This window comes from Vigna unguiculata, chromosome 3 (genome assembly GCF_037176805.1).
Source record: "Vigna unguiculata cultivar grain cowpea cultivar isolate G323 ecotype 2 chromosome 3, ASM3717680v1, whole genome shotgun sequence".
Classification (NCBI taxonomy): domain Eukaryota; kingdom Viridiplantae; phylum Streptophyta; class Magnoliopsida; order Fabales; family Fabaceae; genus Vigna; species Vigna unguiculata.
Genome location: NC_140794.1, coordinates 21,432,849 through 21,456,152, shown reverse-complemented (window position 1 = coordinate 21,456,152; position 23,304 = coordinate 21,432,849). Strand labels below are relative to the sequence as shown.

Below are 23,304 nucleotides of genomic sequence, written 5' to 3'. Positions count from 1 at the left end.
TTGTTGAGGTTGTCTACTATTGTCGTAGATGTTTGCAGCATACGCCTGAGGTTGTTCGATGTCTAACATTTCTTCTTTTTCTTTATTTCTATTCAACTATTAAGATACCTTATTACTCCATAATCATTCTTTAACAAATCAACACATATTATTTATAAGTCATGTTCTATTATTGATTATAATTGGTTAAAAATCACAAATCTATTTAGGTTGCATTCCTTATTATAATGTCACTCTAATATTTAATATACAAAATGTATTTATGCTTAAATATAAACAAAACAACTGATTTTTATTTTATTTAAAACATTTTATAGTATTGTTTAAAATTAAATAACATTACATTTTTTTTTCTTTTTATTTTCTTGTGAATGAAAGGAAAATTTTTTTATCAAAGAAAACACGAGAAACACGTATTTACATAGGCTAAGATAATAATAATAAATAAAAAAATCATCTTCCTATCCATGTATTACGCGAACTTGGTCAATGGAGGTTGAGCAATTTGATTTGCCTCATAGGAGTATAAGACTTAACCAAATGATTTAGCAATTTTAATAATTTTAACTCTAAATTTATCTGTTTTGCATAATTCTTAAATTTATACGGTAATATATGACTCAGAAATTTAATATAATTTTTTTTTTCATGAGATGTCCTTCGTTTAATTAGAGTTTTATTTTTAATGACTTTATTTTATTCTTGATAGTAGATTTTAAGAAAAATATTTGTATTTTAACACAAATATACTATTCTTTTGAATAAAATACAAAGAGAGTAATATTACGGTTGGTGGATTAAATAATTATAGAAAAAGAGCGAGTAGCCTTTGGAGGAAGTATGGAAAAGTCTAGACATAATGAGGAATTTGAGTCAAAATGGGAGATATGTAACGGATAATAAATAGATCCCTCGAGTCAATCCAAAAACTCCGTTTCTTTGTTTGCCCAAATTAATCGAAATAAGTTGCAATTACTAACCCACCACCACCGCTTTCCAATCACACAACACACCATTTTCTTCACTTTGAAACCCCCACCCATATTTATTCCTGCAACAACTCTTCCATTACAATAATCAACCCCTTCGCTTCCCCTTCTCACCCTTTTTCTCTTTCCCTTTCCTCTTCAATGGCCTACCATTAACACCCTTCAATCATCTATTTCTATCATTAACATCCTTCAATCATTTATTTCTATCCATTAGCTTCCGACGAACCTCACGTTCCTGTAAAAGTGTAAGCAAAAGCAAGGTATAGACATATATGGTTTTCTTTTTCTTCTTCTTCTAGTTTTTACATTACACATATCATGCGATTCCTGCTGTGTATATCATTCATTTCTCCGCATGCATGCGATATGTGACTTGAAAGTGATACTGATAGATTTGTTTTTTTTAATGAAGTTTATTTTTTATGATTATTGTTATTGTTACTGTGATTATCATTCGGATAGGATGTTAAGAGACACAACTAATCTGTGACTTGAGAGTGATACTGATAGATTTGTTTTTGTTTTTATTAACGAAGTTTATTTTTATGATTACTGTTATCATCGTTCGGATAGAATGTTAACAGACACAACTACGCTGGGTAGGTGGAAAGGCTATATAAGAAGAGATATGTTGCGTACGTAGTGGATTCAGTTCAGACACTTCCTCCGTCAACATCAACATCATCGTCATCATGTCTTCTTCCAATAAACACTGGCCAAGCATGTTCAAATCCAAGCCTTGCAATTCCCAAAACCAATGGCAGCATGACAACAACTCTTCTGTGTTGTCCACTGGATGCCAAAGAAGCCCTTATACTCCAGGTTCCTAATAGTGATGTTTCAAAGATCGCTTCTTTTTTTTCAGACTAGATGGTTACGCTCACCTTTTCATGGTGCAAAGAGAGTTTAACTCTAAACCAAACGATTGACATTTTCAATTCGTGTGTTTTGGAAATTTAAAGTATTTTGTTTGTGGTGTGCATTTGTAGGAAACGAAGAGAAAGGTCCAGAACCAAAGGCAAGATGGAATCCAAAGCCCGAGCAAATTCGCATTCTAGAAGCCATCTTCAATTCTGGGATGGTGAATCCCCCAAGGGATGAGATAAGGAAGATCCGGGTGCAGTTGCAGGAGTATGGCCAAGTTGGTGATGCAAATGTCTTCTACTGGTTCCAGAATCGCAAATCCAGGAGCAAGAACAAGCTCCGCCACATCCAAAACTCAAAGAACCACAACACAGAAAGAGAAATCCCTCAAATCACACCATCTTCAACCTCATCCTCTTCCTCTGACAAATCCTACTCAAAAGAATTGGTGCACCCAAATGCCATCTCCTTTGGCTTCTCAAATGTCAATGATGCAGTTCCTAATTCCCCCACTGCTTCTGTGAATCAGACTTATTTTCAGTCTCACAACCACAATAACACCACTTTGCTGCCACCAGCGATTCAGTCTTTCTCATTCCCTTTGCACAACAATGATCAAGGCGTAATATTTAACAATACCATCACAACGCATGGATTTCCTGTCCCTCACTTCTCCAACAATATCATGCAATCTCAACCAAATGTTGGACCTAGCAGTGGTTTTTTTCTCAACGAGATCATCAACCATGGAACCTTCTCAAAGAAAGACCAAGATCAGGAAAAGGCTTTAAGATCAACAACAAGTGTTCCCCCAATCTCAACTCTTCCATGTCCAATCACCCAACTTCAAGGTAATATACATGTTGGAAAGGAGAAAGTAATTGAAGAAGTTACACCATTATTTTTCTTAATCAATTTTTTTAAAAAAAAATGTGTGTAAGGAAAAGTAAGTTTAAATAAAAGTTTCTTATGTTATGTAGTGCATATTTATTAGGTAAGGAGTAGTTGTGTGATTAGGGTATATGTGGTGTAGTGTTGATGTAGATGGACGTGTGCATGGGTTGATTGGGTTTTGGAGTGGCACATGAGAGATGATTCGTTTTGTGTCAGGTGTAGGTGTTGGTGATGAGGTTACAGGAGATAGAGCAAAATGTATAGTTTTCATTAACGATGTTGCATTTGAGGTAATGATGGGACCCTTCAACGTGCGCCAAGCCTTTGGAGATGAAGCCGTGCTTATCCACTCTTCCGGCCCTGTCCCCACCGACGACTGGGGCATTACCCTCCATCCGCTGCAGCATGGTGCTTACTATTATCTGGTCTGGACTTTCGTTAAACACTGCAACTTTTTTTCAAACCTTCCATGTTAATCATGTGTAAATGCATTTTTTTCAATTGTTTTTTGTTAATTAACTGGAAACTTACTTCATTCTTTCTTTTTCTTTTTTTGTATTTTTTGCAGATATAAGGAAGTGAAGCTGGAGAAGGAAAACATGATTTAGATATTTAGTTTTCTATGTTTTCGTTTGGTTGTTCCCTTTTGTCCCTACATATAGTTATTGTTACAGGGTTTGCAATATGGTTCATAAATGACTAGTTGAGTGTAGGTCTCTCAAAGTATAGAAATCGTGTCTTGGTTGACCAGGATATTTGTATTTTCATTTTATGGATACATTGTTTAACACACCATATCTTACTTTGGACACTATATAATGCTTTTACTCCAAGTAATAACATACGATAAATTCTATAGACAAAATTAAGAAAATAAATACACATAAAAAATTTATACATTTTGTACAAAATAAAGCAAATACAATAGCCGATCAAAAAGAAAATAAAGCAAAAATAATATCATCAAAATATGATTTACATGATAGAATGGATTATTTTAATGATATTAGCTAAAAACATAATTCATAAAAATGTAAATTGAAAATTAAGATAAATGTGCATTAATAAATAGAAAAGAGGGAGAGATAATTTTTCTTGGCGGTTTATGTGAGGTCATGATTCTCCCATTTTCTGCCACTTTTTGAGATGCACTACTGTTCCACGCTCCTTCTTCAGTTGCCACGATAGTTTTACTTGCGGATTATATACTTGTTTTTGTAAGTTGTCAAAAAATTTGTTTGTCAAAGTTTCATTTCCTTTGTCAAAAATACATTTTTCTTCTAAAATTTATGATGTAAACCACATATCCTAGAAAATTGTAGTCTTTCAAACTTTAGTGAGTGATCTGTTTGTCAAAACTATATCGTTTTTACGCTACCATTTAACTTGTTTCAAATATTTCTTTTCTCAGAAGCTTAATGATAAGTGATTGGTTTGTTAAGTGAGTTATATCATGTGTTTGAATCATTAACTTCTTCGATCTAAAATCCAATCAATACTTCGTACACTCATTTTTTACCGCGAATTCAAGAGAGGATGCAGGGGAACTAGATGGATTTAAGTGGATTTGAAATTGAATTGTATTTTATTTTTTTAAGAGATTTGGAGATGATAAGGGGATTTAAATTAATGTTTCTGAAAGTTTGTGAGTGATTAAAAATCACCTCCATGAATGTGGGATTGAAATATCACCCATCCCGCAAATAATTACATTTCCTTGTTCTCACACCCACTAAAACGAATATCATCTTAGTTCTTAATCCATCTTTGTCATTCCTTGCAAATACTAAATGCATCTCAAGCAAAAATAACATTAAGAAGATTTGAAAAGAAAGTTTGGTTATTTGGATTAAAGGAAAAATGATAGAGAAATGAGAGAATTTAAGATGAAAATTATGAAGTCATTGACTAATGAAATAATTTTGATATATTAAAAATGTTATAGTTTGTATAGTTTGTCAAAAAAAGTGTATATTATTATAGTATATATATATATATATATATATATATATATATATATATATATATATATATATTTGAAGGAAAATTATTATAATTTTCATTAAAAAATATTTAAAATTAAAAATTAAAATATATTAAAATTTAAATGATTTTACTATTTTAATTATATATATTTATTATAATATAAAATATATAAAAACATTATATATATATATATATAATTAAATACAATTAATATATAATTTTATATATAAAATAAGGGTTAACTAGTCAAAATTAGAATTAGTCCTCTTTGAAATTTTGACTCAATCTAGTTTTTTAATTTTAGAAATGTGTCGATATTATCCTTTTAACAAAATTTTTTTTATTTAGCTTATTTGACTATTTGACGTTTCAAAATTTTATGATAGCATTTGAGTTGTTTATATCTGTTTAACACATTTATGTTTCAATGTTAACTGAGAAACATGTTTGAAATATCAAATAAACTTAACAAAATTTGATTAAAAAAAGTAAATTCATACATTTCTAGAATTAGACTAAATTAAGTCAAAGCTTAAAAAAATAACTAATTCCAATTTTCAAGAAACTAAAAATATATTTAATTTATAAAATTATAATCACTATTCACTTACGGCACAAATCTTCTTATGTATGATGAAAAGAAAGTTTGAAATAAAAAAGCATTTTCGTTTATCGTGTTTTATTGATTTTATTGCATCATTATTCGCTTACTTTTCGTCTTTGACAATATATATCTCCACTTATAAAAACACAGGGTTAGAGATGTTTATTAAAAATCGTATAAAATTATATATGTATACCTTTTTAACAGGTTAATTTAAAAAAAAAAAAAATTGTTAGTTGAAGTAAATAATCAATATTATTTCTACAATTGTATTTTACTGTTTCACATTAAATACTTTTATGAATTATTTTAGAATGTTCTTCACGTTTTTTAAATTAATATATATTTTTATCACTCTTTAAACATTTGCTATTAAATCACTGTACAAAAAAATCTCGGTACCATATCAATTTATAAATTAAAAATTTATGATAATTAAAATAGTTTTTAAATTAATTATTATAATGAATTAGTTCCTAACTTTAATTATTAAGGATTTAGTTATTAAAAGAATTTGTCTTTAAATTTTTTCTATTAGTAGCAAATTCAAATACAAAGTTAGAGATCAATTATTTTGATAACAAAAAATTAATAGTTAATATTAGTAACTAATTTAGAAATTAATTCATTATAATAAACAATTTAGAAATTACCAATAATTTTTATTTTGTAAATTAGTATCTAAATTTGTTACTAAAGTAATTAATAATTTTTTATTACTAAAATTAATCATTAATAAAATATTTTTTTAATAAAATATTTTTTTGAAGTAATCTCTGTTAGGAAAAGAAATTCAATTTTAGAGACATAAATAAAATCTTAAAAGAATTGAGAGATTTAGGAGTAATTAAGAAAAAGAAGTGGAAAAAGTGATTTGGAAGTGAAGCTTGTGCGGAAGAAGAAAAAGGGTGTGGCCAGAAAGGGAATGATGCTAACGTTTTCAGAGAAAATGGTAGTTTTTGTCTTGAACTGAGATGAAGACAAGAGAATAGGAAATGGTTGCAGATTAGAAGGCACAGTTGCAAATTGCTTTGCGTGTGCTTTCATAACAACAGTGTTTGCTCTCTCATCTTTGATTCATGCATGCCTCGATTTGACTCAGTGATTTGGATACATCTCTGCCATTTGAAAATCCCTCACACGTCACACCTCATTCCTGAACATCCATTTTCATCTGCATCAACCATCATCTCCACATGTTATCATCAACAAATACAATCATCACCTCAAAGACTTCCAAATTCATATTATGTGAAGGATATCATCATTTTCCGGTTTCTCTCTCTACAATATATATATATATATATATATATATATATATATATATATATTAACTATGTTTTTAGTCTTTATGGATTAAATATGTTTTTACTTCCTCAAGTTTCAGCGACATTTGGAATTAGTTCTTCATCAAAACTTTTGACCAATTTAGTCCTTCATCTTTCAAAATGTATGAATTTAGTTCTTTTAACCAAATTTTGTTAAGTTTATCTAATGTTTTAAGCGTATTTCATTATAGTATTTAAATTATTTACACTGTTTGACACATTTTTACTTCAATGTTAACTTAAATACTATCATGAAATGTACTTGAAACGTCAGATAAACTTAACAAAATTTGGTTAAAAGGACTAAATTCACGCATTTTGAAAGATGAAGGACTAAATTGGTATAAAGTTTTGATGAAGGACTAATTCCAAAATTCACTTAAACTTGAGGGACCAAAAACATATTTAACCCTTAAAGTATTAGGCTTTAAAGTAATAGACGATTTTGGTTTCTGTCGCTCTTTCAAAATCCTCCAAATCCTAAAAGATGAGTCCCAAAACTTAGCGAGAAGAGTTAAAAGAATTAGAAGAGAGGCATGACCACAAAACAAAGAGATTTGACACTAGTCAAAAAATTAGATATGGATATAAGAGTCAATTCTATGGGTGTTTGTTTTCATATAGGTTAAACATTTGAAACATAAAAAAAGACTAAAAATCGAATATTTTCTATTCTCCTTTGATAAACGACCATAAATCCTTATTCCCGAGCCTTATTTCTCGATGCTTGAAAAATTCAAAACCAAAAGTTTCTCGTGAAAACGACAAAATTTTCTCCAAAAAGTTCACCTTATCCGATTAAAATTAGAAAAAAAATACTGGGGAAAAACAAAATTAAAAGTATGAGACGACAACCAATCTTGTAATAATTGAATCATTGTTTTCTTGGAATTAAAAAATGGAAGAGCGGAAAATGTATTCAGTGAGAAGGAAAAGACAAAGGAACATTCAATATCCTCAGAAGCCTCGAAACCCTAAAAGATGAGTCTCAAAACTGAGTAAGAAGAGTTAAAAGAGTTAAAACAAAGGAATGACAAAAAAAACCAAAACATTTGACAAGTGTGGAAAAATTAGATATTGATATAAAGGTCAATTTTAGGGGTGTCTACTTTCATATATGTTAGAAAAGATACATTTGTTATCTTGATTTTAAATTATGATTTAATTACTCGGATGATACCCACTTTGGTAAATGTGTGTCAATCTGGTATTCGTTTTTAAAGAAGTGTCAATTGCACCTTAACTTTTGAAAAAAATATTTCAATTAGGTATCTTTCAAACAGAAATTATTAAGGTCGTTAACAGCGTGCCACGTGTCAATATGTGATTTTTTAAATTTTTTAAATTTTTTGTTATTTTTTTAAAAATTTTTAAATTGTTTTTACATTTTTATTTATTTTGCAAAAAAAAAAAATTGCCACATGTTAGGTTCCTGGTATAACACGTGGTATTGTCAATGTCACTATCAAATGTCATTTGTTAATTTTAATTGTTTTCCCGTATATGTCTTCTTGATTCAATTTAGTCCCTACTTAGGTATCTCTGATTCAATTTTGTCCCATTTTTTTAATAATTAAAATTTTTTTAATTCATTTTTTATAAGATTAAAATTAAGTATAAATGTTTTTATTAAATTATGTACTGATATTTACATTGTTTCTCTCCAATTTCAAATCAAATTTATTATTTGTATAACGTTATACTAATATTTTTTTATTAAAAATGACTTTTTAACATATTACATTATTGTATATTATTAGCTTATGTTTTGTTAGTTATTACTTTTATTTTCAAAATAGAACAATATTGTCTCTCACTAATTTTAAACCAATTTTTTTTATTTGCATGAATATTATACTAATATTTCTTTTTATTAATTAGTTTTAATCTTATCAAAAATGGATTAAAAAAATATTTTAATTATTAAAAAAAATTGGGTCAAAATTGAATCAGGAATACATAAGTAAGGACTAAATTGGATCAATAAAACATATAGGGGGGTTAAATTGAAATAAAGACAATGACATTTGATGGTAACAGTGACATGTGGCATTGCTTGTGGCACTGACAATGTCATGTGTCACACCAGGAACCTGACATGTGACATTTTTTTTACAAATACAAAATTAAAAAATATTTATAAAAAATATCACATATTGATACGTGGCACGCGACATTAGTCACTTCTATCTGAAAGAGACCTAATTGAAACATTTTTCAAAAGTTATGATGCAATTAACACTTTTTCAAAAAACAGATACCAGATTAACACATCTCTACGTACCATTCGAGTAATTAAGCCTTAAATTATTTAAGATTTAAAATCAATTTAAAGTAAAAATACCAATTTTAAAATCAGTATCGAATCAATTTATAATCATTCAAACTATTTTTTTAGAACGTGTAGATTTAGATTCCAATCACGAGCTTTAAAAGTGAAAACTAGTTTTTTTTAAATATAAATTTAAATTTAATTTCAATCCAAATTATTTGCATTTATAATAGATTAAATTAGCTCGTTAATATTGAGTTTGGTACAATTTTATAAATCTTTTGTCCTTCTCTACCAACTCTTGAAAAGCTGTAATCTTATACATTTTTGTTATCATTTGTCTTATAAATTAATGAACGTGAATTTGTTTTTCCTATATGGGAAAACTCATAATATATGCTATCGCCAAATGATCAGTAAAGTTTGTAAGAAGATTGCTTCCCCTTTTTGGTTCAAGTTCGGTGGAAAAAGCTTTCTCACACAAGTCACTCAGAAAATTAAATTTGTGCAAGTACCACAACTTCTATTAAATAGATGTGATATATCCTTTATCTTAAATTTCTATAGCTATTTAGCTAGAATCAAAAGTAAAGTAACGATAATATTTCCTTATTATTCAATATTGTATAGTTTTGAATATATCAACAGGCTCAGTTCAGTGTAACCGAGTGCGTTTTGTTCAGTAGAAAAAGTAGCAGTTTTGTAGGATTTGTTTGAAAAAAAATCCTGAAACTCAAAAACGTTACAAATTGAATTGAAAGCACACTTTTATTAGTAATCATGCAAATGCAACCTGGAAAAAGAAACTATGTTCTAATTTAAATAACTTTACTTTGAATTCTATAACTTCTAATATAAACAAGTAACTCTTATTTATAAAAATGTCATCAAACATTCTTTACGTCATTTTTTTTTTTGTCAGCATAAATCTGATGACTTGATGATGGACCAAACACAAATTTTAACTTCATATTTATCATTTGTAAAGATAAATAATAAATTCTCTCAGGTTTATGAAAATAGATGGATGTGTCCCACTTTTTTTCATGACTTTGAGGCTTGTATTGCATGCAGCATTCCGAAAATCCCTACAACACCACTTATTGGTTTATTGCTTTTCAGAAAAAATAAAATAAAACGTTGGTCATTGGCTGATTTTGTGAACGTGACCGAAGCCAAGTACACGAAACAGGGTAAAAACTAGAAACAGACATTGAGAAATTGCAAAAGGGGATTCCCAATTCAAATGAGGGGTCTCTTTTTGTACAATAAAAGTACTAAAATACATAACCATAATTGGATATTGAAAAATGAAATAATTAATTGAAGAATGCAATACTAAAAGTTCTCATTTGATAGGAACCTAAAGTTCTTCTCAGAAATAGTCCATAAACTCATAGGCTCTTTATATATATATATGGATCACAAAGACTAAAAACATTGAGCTTCAATAATGCTATATAAATGAGTTGGATGAATATGAAATATTAGAGGAAAAAACAGGTCCTTTTCTTGCGTGGTTTCTTCTTTGGCTTTGGTGGCCTCAATGCCACCTTTATTGCAGCATCAAAAACTGTCTTCACATTCTGCAAAAAAACAAACACAGATCACCAGTTCATGACTTTGCATTTTTCTTCATACAGATACATCATACTATTCATTACTATGATGTTTCAAACAATTTTATCATTTAACTTCATCTCAGAGAATAACTTGGGTTCACGTAAAAAAAAAAAACATGGCTCAAAGTAGTTCAATATGAAATTCACCTGCTGTGTTTTGGAGCTGCACTCAATATATGTGACTGCACCAATCATTTTCTTCAATTCTTCACCCTGTTCACAGCAATCATTGTTAAACCGTTATGCATGCAAAGTAGTAATTGCAGTTTAAGAATGACCCTTTTTTTTTCAATTTTATGAGAACATGCCTGAGCAGTGGTAATTCGTGTGACTCCGGGATGATCAATCAGAAACTGCTTGTCATCTCGCAAATCTGTTCATACATAAGATTTAAATGGAAACTTGTGTTAGGTTTGAAGTCCATTGACGAATTTGCGTGCTGTGTAAGCACTAATGGATCAAATTTTAAAATATATTTGATGATTTCTGTACACATGAAGCTATCAAACTACGCTATATATTGCGTAAAATAAAACAAAAGTTGGAAAACTATGTTTAGTAACTCTTGTTACTTCCTCTGTTTTCTGCCATGACACGAGTCACAACATTCAATAGAACAAATGGTATACCCAATTTCACATTTTTCCCATAAAAGCAAAAAAAGTAAAACAAAAAAGTGAAAAAATGGTTACTTGTGAACCCATGATGACGATTGTTATGGTACTCGAATGAAATTTAGCTTACCTAGTTTTGTTCCCACCAGCACTATAGGCACATTTGGAGCATAATGTCTGAGCTCAGGTATCCACTGCTTGTCAAGAATCCAACATGAATGCGCATGTTTATTTCAATTATTTGACAAAACAAATCTGAAAACTAAGTGAAGTTACAAACAACCTTTTTGGAAATGTTCTCATAACTGGCTTTGCTGATGAGAGAATAGCACAACAAAAACACATCAGCTCCTCTATAGCTTAAAGGCCTTAGCCTGTTGTAATCTTCTTGTCCTACAATCAAAATTTTATTCCAAATCACCAATTATCTTCATCGTTAAAGTATGTTGAGATTTTTGTTCTCATTATATATGAATTATAATACAGAGAGATCGTAGTTATGTATATATGACATTGATCGTATACATATAAGATATTCGACACCACTTTTATCCTAAAACCTGAAGATAATAGATTATGAGTTTTTCATCTTATATCTTATATAGTGTTTAATTTTGTGTTTTCCACGTAACGTGGGACTTTGAATCACACTTGATTATTATTTCCAAGAAAATAAAATATAGAAGTTAAGTTAAGAAAGAAGGGTGACGAACCTGCAGTATCCCATAAACCAAGATTCACCGTACTACCATCCACCGTTACATTAGCACTAAAATTGTCAAACACTGTTGGAACATAATCCTTGGAGAGAAAAGAAAAGAAAATAATATTAGCTTCCTTACATTAGTAGGAAATATATTTTACAGAAACATACCGTGGGGAACGTGTTGCTGGTATAGGATATGAGCATGCATGTCTTTCCCACAGCACCATCTCCAACTGTTACACACTTGATAAACCTGGCCGTACTCATTCTTCTATCTTCCAATGCTTAGAAAGTTTTTGAGGTAGAAATAACGAAAGTCTACTTCAGTTGTGGCTCATGGAATTGGTCATATTTATAAATTGAAGTGATTACTCTGGAAAAGCATTTCTTTTCTTTAAGTGCAAGGACACAAAAAACAAGATATGGTTGTAGCAAAGTAGGTATAGTGCTGGCGTTAGTTGGTTAAGTGTGGGAGAAGGGAGGTAATGAATCATGAAAAGCCAAGAATTTGCCTAATTAACCAATACACTATGATGGAGTTAAAGAACAAATTCAGCTATGATATGATGAAAAGTAAGTCAAATAGTTTGTTGCGTTCTATTTGGTATGTTTTTGTTTCATCCAGCATCTCTCTTATACTTTTCTTTGTCGTGGGTCCACTTTAGTTAGAGAAATCCAAAACTGAATTGCTTTTTACTTCACCTTGTTTGTTGAAAATTATGAAACATTTAAACATCTTAAAAATATAAAATGGGATTTAATGCTTTCTTTATAAAAGAAGCAAGAAGATTAATAAGTTGTTTCAGAGGGACATTGAATATTGATTATGATTGGCAAATGAAGAAAACAAAAGACAAAGTGAGTATTTTTTTTTTACATCTTGATTTAAATCAATCTTCTTTTATCTATATTTTATAGTTCAGTCATACTGTCTCTAATCATGCGCATTTTCTTTTACCCAAAGTTAAGCTTTTATAATTCTAATTCATTAAAGATCTAGTACAGGAGAATTATGCAATATTGGCAGGGATAATTAATTGTTAGGTAATTATTTGTCAATCTGACTTTGTGCTAAAACAAAAGTGGTTAAAACTTTGTTCTTATAAATAATATTCAAATAAACAGTTTTATAGTCTTACTTATATCGAGAATGTTATGAGGATAATTTATTTCTACAAAAAATTTAAAATACTCTACGATAAAATATGTTGTTGGGTCAAAAAAATTCAAAAGAAATTAAGTCAAGAATTTTATAAGTAATTAGATTACTTAAAATTACACAATTTCAAAATTGATCAAAAAAGTAAAATCTTTATGTTCTTTATATTTTCAAAATCATTTTTTTCTTTGAATTCTCTCACCAACTCGATTTTGGTTAGAACGTTTTGATGCATCTCTCTTCTCCATCCTTGTAATAGAAAACATCAAGGGAAATGGCAAACTCTTAAACCTCCAAGTTTCTTTAAGGAACTCTATTAATCCGCTTCCAAGGGAAGTTTCTTAAAGAAGATCTTATGAAAAAATTATTCTCAGATCTGAAAGAACAAGAAGAATTCTCAAAAGTTATTTCAATTATGACTCAATTTAAGGTAAATTTTACGAGAGGGAAGAGACTATATTTATAGATGCATATCTCCCATTGCACCTAAGCTACAAAGATGTGGGACACATCTTCCCTTGCTATCTCCATGGGTTAGTGGTCCTATGCAAGGGCAATGGAAGCCCAATTAGAGGCCCAAAAATAACCTAAAAACAAGTTCACTTACGTTCCTACAACAAGGAATTTTTTATTGTACTTCCAAAATTACTTCTACACCAAAATATATTTTAAATTTTAAAATTATTCTTTGACCATTTGATGGAGTAACATATCTGACCCCAAAACTGTTTTCGAATGTCAACTTTCCGTAAAAGATATAACCATACGTCGACATCCGGTGAAAATCGTAGACTTTCAAATATCGATAAATAAAAAAAATAAAAAAAAAAAAAAAAAATATATATATATATATATATATATATATATATATATATATATATATATATATATATATATACCTGAAGTCGAATCCCAGTATACATATATATTTTTTTCATTTTTACTTTCTTTTAAAAATTTAAAGTTTAATTACTTTTAATTTTATTTACTTTTTAATACATTATATAAAAACAAAAGTTTATATATATATATATATATATATATTAATATTTTATTTTACTTTTAATATATATATTAAGAAACATCTAAATTTAAAAACAATTAACTTTCAAAAATAAAAAGTAAATAAAAAATTTAAAATTAAAAAAATAGATAATTAAAAGTCAAAAAAATCAAACTTCAGCTAAAAAGAAAAAAATTAAACCAGAATAAATATTTTTCATAATTTTACATTTAATTATTCTTTTAATTTAATTTATTTTTTAACTTTAATTATTTTTATGCATATATATAATTAATATATATATATATATATATATATATTATTCTGTTTCAATTTTTTAATTTTAATTAAAGTTAATTTTTTTAATTTTAATTATTTTATCTTTACTATATTATTTTTTGTATTATTTATTTTTTCTCTTTTAATATATATTCTAAAAATTAAATAAAATATTAAAAAATAAATAAAACTAAAAGGTATTAAACTTTATATTAAAAAATGAAAAAAAAAAAAAAATATATATATATATATATATATATATATATATATATATTGATATCCGGATATCGATTTTCGAAAATCGACATATGTGTTACTCTGGTCAAATGGTCAAAGGATATTTTTGGAATTTAAATTTTTTTTGAGTGCAGAAAAAATCTTGGAGGTGCAGGAAAAAACTACCCTTACAACATTCTAAAGAGTACAAAACAGATAAACTTATAAAATTTAAATACAAAAAGAAAAATATTAAAAGTCCATGACCTCCAAAGCTTTGGCCCAAAATTAAAAAAAAAAAACCAAAGAGGAAAAGATTAAAAAAAAATTAAAAAGAAGGAAACAAAAATAGAAATACATTAGAACATTCATCATGCATTTATCCATTTACTCATCTAAAAGTTTCGACACATTGAGTTGTGAAAAGAAAATAAAAGAACAAGTATCTCATCATGCATCCATTCATGTCAGGGTTTCAATACCTTGATTTTGGCACCTAGGTTTCAACACCTTGAGTTGTGAGTAAAAGTAAGAAAAATAGTAATCAAACAAGTTTTTCATCATGCATCTATGCACATCAAGGTTTTGACACCCTGATCTTGACACAAAATTTTTGACACCTCGTGTTGTATCACGAATAAAAAAACAAGTTTTTCATGCATTCATAATTCCTATGTTAGCATAATCATACATTCATGTGTTCATGCATATCGTGATTCTAACACCTTGATCCTGACATGAAGGTTTGGACACATTTTGTTGTATCAATAAAAAACAACAAATCTTTCATGCATCCATGCATCAACATAACCTTGCATCAAGTTCAAGAATCATAACAAAATGGTCATGTATTTGCATAACCATGCATCATATACAAACAAAGTTGTAACAAGAGATCATAAGATATGTCATTTCATCATCATGCAATGCATTTTAGCATAAATTCAAATTTCATCATCATGCATTTCAGCATTAATTAACAATCGTAAGTGATGCATCAAGATGCTTGTTAGATAGAGTGTTGTGCACGTTGATGATATGGAGAATGCACAATTCTCTTATATTCCATAATGTTTCAATCAACTTGAATCATGCAATCTCTTTCGCTAGATCATAAATTAACACCTCGAGTTACTTTCACAAGAATCCAAACAATGAGAGATTTTTGTATGGTGAATGTTCTTACGTGGCCGAGATAGTACCTTGCCAAGATCTTTGAACTTCACAATAGGTTCCTACATCCTCAATCTTGATTGCTTATGAAGTATTCATACTTCTTTTGTCACAAGTGGGGTATACCTATAGAAAGGGGCTACAACGCTTAAGTCAACACAAAGCACTTTCAAGGTCAACATAGAGCTCAAATCCACCTATATTTATACTATTTGTCTTATCTATTTTACTTACCTTTAATCGCCTTTATTATTGTGTTTTTATCCTTGGGGCCTTTAATTGGGATCATTTAGACCTTTAATTGGGGTCACTTGGGCCTGGACCTCTCATTGCAGTCCATATCTTACTATGAAATTTGTCAGAGATATAATTAAATTTGACTAAATTAAAAAATATCAAGATGGGAAGTGGATACCTATATTTCTCTGGCCTCCTAGGCCTATATATAGTGAAGAAAACACCTGTGCTAACATGCTTGTTAATTATAATTTAGACAATAATCTATGTAGTGGCCAAACTTTTCTAGTTGGAAGAAAATGATTTCTTTAAAAACATAAACAAAACAGTCTTCATATTTTTCGTTTTGCTTAGATTTTTTATGCTTCGTGGGTTTTCTCCTATTCCGCTTAACTCCTTTATTATTTTTCTTTTATTATTAATACAATCTTTTATGTGCTTCAGCACATCAAAGCCTATTCATAAAAAAATAAGAAAAAACAAATTATGTTTAAGCTTCATTCGAAGCTAATTGATTTTAAAAAATAAAAATAAAAGTATGTAACCATAGAAAATTATCAAATACCAGCACTTCAGTAAAATACACATATCAGATAAAAAAGAAACACTTGGGAAGAAATTGAAGGTTGTTGAAGAAGGTGGGAAACCCTTGAAAATGTTGGGTGAACTTTCCTCAACTATAGCTTACCAAAAAGTATTAGGAATGGACAAATTATGAAATATCCCTTAAATTAGAGGGATGTTTTGGTCCATATGGCTATATCTCATAGTTATTATTATTATTATACAATACATCCATTTTGATGGAAGAAATTCGAAAAGTCCATTTTGAAGTTAGAGAAGGGAGGAAGGTGAGAAGCACGTTAACTGTTCTTCCTTCTGGTCCCTCCCTCGTTTCTCATCAACATAGCCATCATTATGCAAACCTCTAAGCTTCTCCTGCTGCTTTTGTTGTCATGTTTTGTGGCCACCATTGAAGGTTCTAAGAAGCAGGTATCAGCTATGTATGTGTTTGGAGACTCCACAGTAGACCCTGGAAACAACAACTTCATAGACTCTGCTTTCAGAAGCAATTTTCCACCATATGGTAGAGATTTTGTTAACCAAGTTCCCACCGGAAGGTTCACCAATGGGAAGCTTGGCACTGATTTTATTGGTATACCAACTTCTCTCTTCACTTTCTTTGCATGTTAACTATTTAACTGTTATGTAACTTCTCTCTTTGCTTCATGCATGTTGCAGCTTCATATTTAGGCCTAAAAGACTTGTTACCACCATATTTGGATCCCAATCTCACCGACAAAGAAATTGTAACAGGTGTCAGCTTTGCCTCTGCTGGTTCCGGCTTTGATCCACTAACTCCAACTCTGGGTGTAAAACTCCTCTTTCTCTTTACCTTCATCTTTTAAAATTATAAAATTAAATTGACGAGTTTAAAAGTAGATTGTAAACTACAAAATTACTGAAAGCATATAGAAAAAACATTTCCTATCATATTCTGAAGCACTTGTTCTATTGTATCTATGGGGTTTTACTAATTCACTAGAAGCCCTAATATCAAAGCAGCAGTGATATTTCATATGTTATCTGAATATGTATCTTATAATAACTTTTTACTATTCTCTTTTAAGAACATCATGTGTTGTCACATTAACAGAACAGACATGTTTTTTGCACTTTGTGTAATTGAATACACTTTTTGTTTTCAGAGGAAACTGATATATATATATGGAGTGTACTCTCAACTAACTTTGTGATGTTTTGTCTTGGCAGAATGTAATTTCAATACCAAAGCAATTGGAATATTTTAAAGAATACAAAAAGAGGTTAGAGGGTATGCTTGGTAACAGAAAAACCGAATATCATATGAACAATGCTTTCTTTTTCATCAGCGCGGGTACAAATGACTACGTTATTAACTATTTTTCGGTGCCAATACGAAGAAACTACACTCCATTAACCTATGGACAGTTCTTGCTTCAGCATGTTAAAGATTTCATACAGGTTTGAATCTCATACATATACACACTTTTATTTCATATATTAATTCAATGTTTATATATAAAAAGTTCAATTTGTATAAAAACTTGTGAAAAAAATAGAAAAGTGTGCAGCTGCTCGCATTAAATTTGCTACAGTGGATAATTAATTGGGAGACTACTGTATACTATTTAGCAAATGCCCCAACTAGACCACTTTATGGAAAACAATAATAGAAAATCTTGAACAACTTCATCCAGCATTCAATGAAAGTTGCCAAAAAAACTATTGTTTGAAAAAAAAATTGTTTGTCTCTTTTCTGAAATGTTATACCATTTTTCATTATTTTAAAGTAAGTCATCAGATAACTTCTTTTTCTATATTTTAAATAAATTTCACCCCTTATCCCATAGTATCGAAAAATGGACAACAAAACACATCACATGGTACAAATTAGGTTGAATATGTTTTCTCCCATAACTTTAAGTGAATTTTGGGATTAGTCTATCTTTAAAATTTTATATCAATTTAGTCTTTATCTTTAGAAATAAGTGGATTTAGTCCTTCTTACTAAATTTTGTTAAGTTTATTTGACATTTTAAACACATTTTATGATAATATTTGAGTTAACATTAAAGCGATAATGTGTCAAACAATATAAATAATTCAAATACTATCATAAAATGTACTTGAAATTAACGTAGATAAACTTAATAAAATTTGATTAAAATGATTAAATTAATATATTTTTAAAAATAAATAACTAAATTAATTAAAAAATTTAAAAAGAACTAACTCCAAATTTCAGTAAAATTAATAAAAATAAGAAACTACAATTTATCCTCCCAACAAATATTGCGCTGACGTGGTAAAAATAATGAGACCCTTTTCAGTGGGTTGTTCGTAGAGTTGCTGTTGAAAGAACAAATATGATTGGAGATGGCCTTATATTATAACATCATTTCTTTTATATATATATATATATATTCTAATATCCTTATCATATATTACTAATATAAACACACACACTATTTATATATATATATATATATATATATATATATATATATATATATTCTAATATCCTTATCATATATATATATATAAATATATATTTTAATATATATGTAAACTAATTAAGTTAATATATAAAAAAAAGTAAAAAATAGAAATAAGTACCTTGATCTTAGTAGTAGAAAGAAATATATAAAAAAAAGAGAAAAAAAAAAGAAAATATGTGACAGTTTTATGCAAAATATTTCTAATTAGGACTTACTTCTAAAAAATAAATTAACAAATATCTTTTTTTTTAAATCAATTGACAATTATATTATAAAGGGTGAAATGAAAATAAAAATTGTGTAAAAAAAAAAATCTCTTGATAGGTATAGATAAAAATATGCTGTGCAAATAGAAAATGGTTGAACTTTTGTGGTGCATGTATATCTCATTCTTACGATCATCATATAAAGTAAAAAATAACTAACATAAAAAAATGTTAAATATAGTAGTAAAATGGAAACAAAATATCTTTTTAAATTAAAATATATTTTATTTTTCTATACCAATATGAAAAATAGAATTTTTTTCTTTGACAAAAAGGGAAAATAGTTTTTTTTTATAAAATGAAAAATAAAATGTTAATAGTTAGTACTCAGTAGTTATAATGTTGATAAGGCAATCAGAAAACAAGGAAGCATCTAGCATGCTAATCCAACAAAAAAGTTGAAAATAAAAAATTTCACATCATTCCTAACCCAGATTGATAGAGAGAAAGTTATATATAGTTACTATTTTCATTTAATTAAAACAAGTGTTCACTAACTTAAACTAAGTAGAATGTTTTGTTTTAAGAAAATCTCACTTTCCAAAGCACGTTGAATGATTATATTACCCTATTATGAATGTGTATTCACTTTTAATGTGAAGCCAACACAGAATATCATGATGAAATTTGTGTTTAGAACAATGAAGTAATTAACACATGTTTGTGTGATTATAGAATTTATGGAAAGAAGGTGCAAGAAAAATAGCTTTGGTTGGAGTACCTCCAATGGGGTGCTTACCGATCGTGATCACATTGAATTCCCATAATTTGTTTCTGGAGCGTGGTTGCATAGACAAGTATTCAGCTGTTGCAAGAGATTACAACATCATGCTTCAACATGAATTGTTCTTAATGCAACTAAACTTCTCCAATGGTGCCAAAATCTCCTACATCGACATATATGAACCCTTGAACAACATGATCCAATCGCATGAAAATCTTGGTTAGATAAATCTAATCCCTTCATTTGGTCATCATTTAAACATATTATATAAGTGATTTAGTTTGTTGTATGTGTGTGTTATGTGTTGTGTTGGTAGGTTTTGATGAGGTTGATCATGGTTGCTGTGGAAGTGGTTACATCGAAACAACCTTTATGTGTAATGGGTTTTCATTGGTGTGCTCTGATCCATCAAAGTTTGTCTTCTGGGATTCAATACACCCTACGGAAAAGGCATACTTTCGCTTATTTATGCTAGCCCGTCCCAAAATCGATGCCCTAATCAACGCCTAGAATCGATTCCTCTCGCTTATATATTGTTAATTCAATTTGCTTAGTTCCAAATTTAGAATAAAAATGCTTGTTTGTACCAAACTAAAAGGAAAAATAACAAAGTTCTTTCTTATTTTCTATAAAAACACCCTTCTTTTTCTTGCATCGTATTAGTAGTTTTAGTAGTTTGATTCCTTAGTAAGTTCTTGAGTTAATTAACGTTAATTATTAAGATGATCGATTAGTTAACTTGAAAATTATGTCATGAAGAACATAAAGTTGTATATGGTTATGGCGAATATCTTCCGAACATTTCTCTTAGTGAAAACCGCAAAAGCATTAAATATTAATAAATGCAACCTTGATATATAATTTTTTGCATGGTATTAGTTATAGTAAAGTAAGAGGGGCCAAGCTAATGTTCCCTACGTTGTGTGCGCATAAATATGTATGAGACTGGGGACCAAATCATAATTAAAAAAGAAGGCACAGTGGGAAAATGGATGGAGAGAGCACAAGAAATTAAAAAGGGATAAGATCACCGATTGAGCTGCCAAAACAAGTTCGACAAGTTACACCAGCAACATGGCGTTTAATTAATATTTTTTATACGCCCAAATTATACTGCGTTTGACCAAATTATATTTCTTTCACAAAAAAAAAAATATAAAAGAAAAGTTGCAATTGAATTTAGGAGTTTTTCAAACTTTCCTGAACTATTTATCAGAACTCGTAATAATTTAGCTGGTTTTGTTGACTTCTTTTCGTCAACTCTCTGACTTGCTTCTAATAGTTTCTCCAGGTGTGTTCTTCAAACTTTACGAGTTTTTTTAGTCTATTTCCCATACTTAACTTTCTTTGATTTAATTCTCCATGATTTATTATCACCTAAGTTCGAAAGAGATAGATAAGGAGTTTCACAAAAGATCTATTATATAAAGGTAAAGGCAGACTTTAGGAAGGGTTTTGAATAGATCACACAACTTTTTCACGTATATACTAAATCATATGTTATATAGATTGTTTATAAATATAAGGGAAGCATAATAAAAAAGTGCTTATACTAATACACCCTTTAAACTTGAGTCTTAAAAACTTTTAAAAGATGATATTAATCAATTATTAAAACTATTGTTTATTTTATTCTTTTTATGTTTACTATGGTTTATTTAGTGTTTATTTACATAATTGTACCTACCCATATATAATATAATAAAATAGCCTACAAATTAGTTATTATTATTAGACAAGTTAATAACCATTTACAAAATAATACCTAACAACTTAATTATATTTTTTGTATTTAAAATATAATATCAGTTATAATAAATTCATAAAAGGATAATTTTATACGTTGTTCAAATCATTAACCATAAAAGTAAGGGTTTTATAAAAGCCTATATACTAACACTCACATAGAAATATCTCCCAACCTATACTTTTTTACTTTAATATTATAATTTTTTTACCTTAATGTACCTACCCAGTCAATAGATGTGTCCAATAATATGTTCGATAAGGTCCATTAAACATCAATGGTAAGAATTTTAAGATACATCTACCGGATAAAATATTCACATATTATCGTAATTATGACAAATCTTTGTAGTTTGATTATGTCATAATATTCATTAAACCATACATTTACAAAATATTTTGTATATGAGGTATGCTGTCACATTATTATTATTATTATTATTATTATTATTATCACATAATTGAGGTAAGTCGATATTTTACTGATATTATTTGATACTACATTACCAGTTTTATCTCATGAACCTCAGGGCCCATAAATCTTATAAATCAACTAGTTTTCCTTAGGAAAAAACACACTCTCATAATCATTCTCTCCTACTCTAAAGACCATATCTCTCTTACTGATTTGAGCATCAGAGAGTCTTTTACAGGTAGATCTTCTATTGTGTTTCAACCCTCAAGAGCATATCATCAAGGTCTGTCAAAGCTATCAAGATCTTGTGATGAAAGGATTGAGTTAGTTCATTTTATATTTTTGAATATGGTGATGAGTTCTTTAAGAAAACCTAGAGAAGATCTTCATTAGACACTAAGATAGAAAGTTATCTAGATGTGAAAGTTTGTAGAGAATGAGAGTAATGGATTGATTTAAGAAACAAAATAAAATGGACAAGAACATAGCATAACTGAATTGAAATAAGAGAAATAAACTAGAAAATGGAAAGCATAGAAGATGGTAAGGATGGAAGTGAAGCATGCCACTCATAGAGGGGCCATATGGCTAACCAACTCTAGAGATGAGTGAGGATGCCACCACTTACTAGGCAAGATAAGGCTAAGGTGAAGACTCTATTCCTATGGAGGAAGCTCACAATTTTTTGGTTGAACAACGCAAGTGTATAAACTCAAATTTATCAACCCTTTTACAAGCTAAAGAGCACCTCTTATAAAAAGAGTTCTAAGATCCTTTAGAAAATAAACATAAGTTCAAAAGGGTTAACTAGCTAATAGAAAACCCTACATTCTAGAAGGTAGTTTAAATGAGACAACAAATTGAATGTTTTGTGCAATCCAATGGTGATTCTTGGCCAAGAGATGCTAGGTGTCGCCCATAGACCACTTGTACCTCCATGGTACAAGTTGCTTTATGCTTTTACTTTATGTTTTATGTTTCTTTCTCTCTTATCTCCTTTCCATGTGGTCCAATGATGTTTTGCCATGTATGAGTGCTCTAATCCATCTCTATTAGTGATCATCTTTTCCTAACCATGCTTAACCTACAAAGAAAAACAAGACAAACAAGTCAATATGTTGACTTGAGCTAAGTCAATTCTAGTCAACTAGTCAAACTTAGTC

At 29.0% G+C, this 23,304-nt stretch overlaps 3 protein-coding genes across 4 annotated transcripts; 2 read left to right on the top strand and 1 right to left on the bottom strand.

Moving 5' to 3' along the window:
* Positions 1-1,008: 1,008 nt before the first annotated feature.
* LOC114179763 (WUSCHEL-related homeobox 9-like) lies at positions 1,009-3,545 on the top strand. 2 transcript variants are annotated; one of them, XM_028066210.2, is made up of 5 exons: positions 1,009-1,252; positions 1,596-1,814; positions 1,982-2,707; positions 2,967-3,175; positions 3,319-3,545. In XM_028066210.2, the coding sequence occupies exons 2-5, from the start codon at positions 1,685-1,687 to the stop codon at positions 3,322-3,324; spliced, it is 1,071 nt and encodes a 356-aa protein (XP_027922011.1). In that variant the 5' UTR covers positions 1,009-1,252; positions 1,596-1,684; the 3' UTR covers positions 3,325-3,545. The 2 variants fall into 2 exon arrangements, with proteins under 2 accessions (XP_027922011.1, XP_027922010.1); XM_028066209.2 differs by having other exon boundaries at positions 1,566-1,814.
* A 6,696-nt stretch (positions 3,546-10,241) lies between these two features.
* LOC114179020 (rac-like GTP-binding protein RAC13) lies at positions 10,242-12,242 on the bottom strand. Its single transcript, XM_028065202.2, has 7 exons — positions 12,051-12,242; positions 11,890-11,977; positions 11,460-11,569; positions 11,307-11,370; positions 10,871-10,935; positions 10,710-10,775; positions 10,242-10,526 (listed from the first exon to the last, which is right to left on the bottom strand). The coding sequence occupies exons 1-7, from the start codon at positions 12,147-12,149 to the stop codon at positions 10,428-10,430; spliced, it is 591 nt and encodes a 196-aa protein (XP_027921003.1). The 5' UTR covers positions 12,150-12,242; the 3' UTR covers positions 10,242-10,427.
* A 4,504-nt stretch (positions 12,243-16,746) lies between these two features.
* On the top strand, positions 16,747-20,615 carry LOC114179111 (GDSL esterase/lipase At5g45960-like). The gene is made up of 5 exons (XM_028065330.2): positions 16,747-17,105; positions 17,192-17,322; positions 17,723-17,953; positions 19,932-20,199; positions 20,297-20,615. Exons 1-5 carry the CDS (start codon positions 16,868-16,870, stop codon positions 20,488-20,490), a joined length of 1,062 nt encoding a protein of 353 aa, XP_027921131.2. The 5' UTR covers positions 16,747-16,867; the 3' UTR covers positions 20,491-20,615.
* The last annotated feature ends 2,689 nt before the right edge of the window (positions 20,616-23,304 follow it).

Bases quoted from the DNA above. Each gene is read 5' to 3' on its own strand.
- LOC114179763 (XM_028066210.2), top strand. From the start codon at position 1,685: ATGTCTTCTTCCAATAAACACTGGCCAAGCATGTTCAAATCCAAGCCT. The intron at 1,815-1,981 runs GTTCCTAATAGT...GTGCATTTGTAG, and splicing joins AAGAAGCCCTTATACTCCAG to GAAACGAAGAGAAAGGTCCA. The intron at 2,708-2,966 runs GTAATATACATG...GTTTTGTGTCAG, and splicing joins TCCAATCACCCAACTTCAAG to GTGTAGGTGTTGGTGATGAG.
- LOC114179020 (XM_028065202.2), bottom strand. From the start codon at position 12,149: ATGAGTACGGCCAGGTTTATCAAGTGTGTAACAGTTGGAGATGGTGCT. The intron at 10,936-11,306 runs GTAAGCTAAATT...ATGTATGAACAG, and splicing joins GCTGGTGGGAACAAAACTAG to ATTTGCGAGATGACAAGCAG. The intron at 10,776-10,870 runs GCATGTTCTCAT...TGCTGTGAACAG, and splicing joins CACGAATTACCACTGCTCAG to GGTGAAGAATTGAAGAAAAT.
- LOC114179111 (XM_028065330.2), top strand. From the start codon at position 16,868: ATGCAAACCTCTAAGCTTCTCCTGCTGCTTTTGTTGTCATGTTTTGTG. The intron at 17,323-17,722 runs GTAAAACTCCTC...TTGTCTTGGCAG, and splicing joins CACTAACTCCAACTCTGGGT to AATGTAATTTCAATACCAAA. The intron at 20,200-20,296 runs GTTAGATAAATC...TTGTGTTGGTAG, and splicing joins CCAATCGCATGAAAATCTTG to GTTTTGATGAGGTTGATCAT.